Here is a 1,918-nt window from a genome sequence, read left to right on the forward strand (position 1 = left end):
CTGTACCAGTTGCGTGCCGCCTTCCCCAGTAGACAGCCGCCCCGCCGCTCGGCGCCCTTTTGCTTGTTGTTTTGAGCCGGTTTGCTATCACCCGCCTACCTTCCGACGCGTGCGCCACGCTCCCATGCACTCATGGGAGCCAGCAGCTGCCCCGGCCCCGAGCCACCCTTTTTTGCACTCCCGGCATAAACCCCACGCTAAATGCAGTTTCATCATGCATGACCCCTCCAACGCTGCCTGCCGCCGCTGATCGCCGGCACCGGCACGCCGGGTGACCATGCCTTATTGCCGCCGAGCTGCCGCTCGGCGGATTCCTTCCAGCAATCTCTTTGCCCAATACCGCACCCCGGACATGTTCTTGGCCTTGTGGCCGCTCATCAACTTCACGGCGCTCGCAATCCCGAGCGTTACAGACCTAGGACATGACAACCACCGCGAGCCTTGTCCCAACAACGCGCCCCACTGCCACACAGCGCTCGCCGCACTTCCCCAATCGCAACCCGTGGCCTTTCCGGGTTGAGCGGCTTCCTTCAGGCCCAACTTTCAACCGCCGCCGCGCAGGTGCTGCACAATGACACCGCTGCGCAGACTTTGCAGCAATAATGGGCCTCGGGCGAGGACAATAATCCTTTGGCCGCCCCTGCCGTTGGCCACCCCTCTGTTCATCAGTTCATTCGCACCTGCACGCCGTGTTCGCAGGGAGGGGCCTTGGATTTCGCATGTACCTGCTCAAAGATTCGCTGCCGCACCCTGGCGCAGCCATCCAGCAGCGGGGTGTGTGTCGACCGCACTCATGGCCGCATCTCTCCGCCCTTCTGGAAAGCAGGTACCTGCATGCGACGTGTCAGCATTTTCACCTGCATGCCTTTTCAGGGTTGCTGTCCTGTCCAAGTGTGTGCTGACATCACTAGCCTTTGGAGGCACCACAGCACCCCGCACTTGCTGTCTGTCAGCATTCTTTTGTGTCTGCCTGCATATGATGTTTTTGAAACGAAGCCCATGCAGTGTAAGCAGGTGAGCTGGCGCCACTCTGCTCAGCAGTGCTGTTGAGACAGCCAGGTCGACCGGGATGTGCCGCAGAAATCAACACATTCACTCAGGTCGCAGCGATGGCACGTGGATCCGCGGGGTTGGGCTCCGCACTCTCAATTACATGCGTTTTTCACTAAATATTGCAGTCTGGGGCCAGTCCTGCGCCCCGCGCTTGCGAGTGCGCCAAAAGCATCTCCCCTCAAAAACGGCAGTGGCGCAGGCCAGCTCCCCCCGTGCCGCTGACAAAGCTGCGTAACAAAGGCGAGGCACCCCTGCTCAAAAAGTGTTGACCGCGGCGGCGGCGGGCGCTCGGTGGTGTTGACAAAATTAGGGCTGAGCCTGGGCTCCTCAACAGTGCGCAGGACAGCCAGGCTGCAAAACGATAGCAGGCGCCCTAGCCAGCAGTGCTTGGGGCTGCCCTGCAGCCCTGTAGCACGGGACGTGTGGGCCCGAGCTTGCAGGTGTGGGTGCTGTAGCTCAGTGTTGGAGTCTGGCAGGGCGCCCCTCGTACCAAGATCAGATATCATCAGATCTAGCCATGACCGCCCAAAGAACCACCAGCTGACGCTCATCCCATCGCCCCCGCCACAGCTTTGGGGCACCGCACGACGTCAGCATCGCGTTCGCGCCCCCAGATTACTTCTTGCCGCCAAACAGCGAGAAGATCTTCCCGAGGTCAAACGGGTTTGACTCCTCCACGACCACCACCCCGTCGTCTTCCGTCGCCTCGGCACCGGCGCCGCCTGCGCCGGCGTCGGCGTCGGCGCCGTTGCTGCCGTTGCTGCTGCTGCCGCCCTCCTGCCGCGCCTTCCAGGCGTCGACCCACGCGCGCGCCTCGGCCACGTTGTCCGCCTCGTCGGCGGCGGGCTCGGCCGCCGCCACAGCG

The 1,918-nt window shown here is 62.7% G+C and overlaps 1 protein-coding gene across 1 annotated transcript; it reads right to left on the reverse strand.

Moving 5' to 3' along the window:
- Positions 1 to 1,668: 1,668 nt before the first annotated feature.
- On the reverse strand, positions 1,669 to 1,899 carry MNEG_7458 (hypothetical protein; the record flags this gene model as incomplete). Its single annotated transcript, XM_014044072.1, has 1 exon — positions 1,669 to 1,899. A coding segment is annotated over one exon (231 nt), but the record flags the coding sequence as incomplete, so codon positions are not given.
- Between the last annotated feature and the right edge of the window lie 19 nt (positions 1,900 to 1,918).

This window comes from Monoraphidium neglectum (assembly GCF_000611645.1).
Source record: "Monoraphidium neglectum strain SAG 48.87 unplaced genomic scaffold scaffold01319, whole genome shotgun sequence".
In the NCBI taxonomy this organism is placed as follows: domain Eukaryota; kingdom Viridiplantae; phylum Chlorophyta; class Chlorophyceae; order Sphaeropleales; family Selenastraceae; genus Monoraphidium; species Monoraphidium neglectum.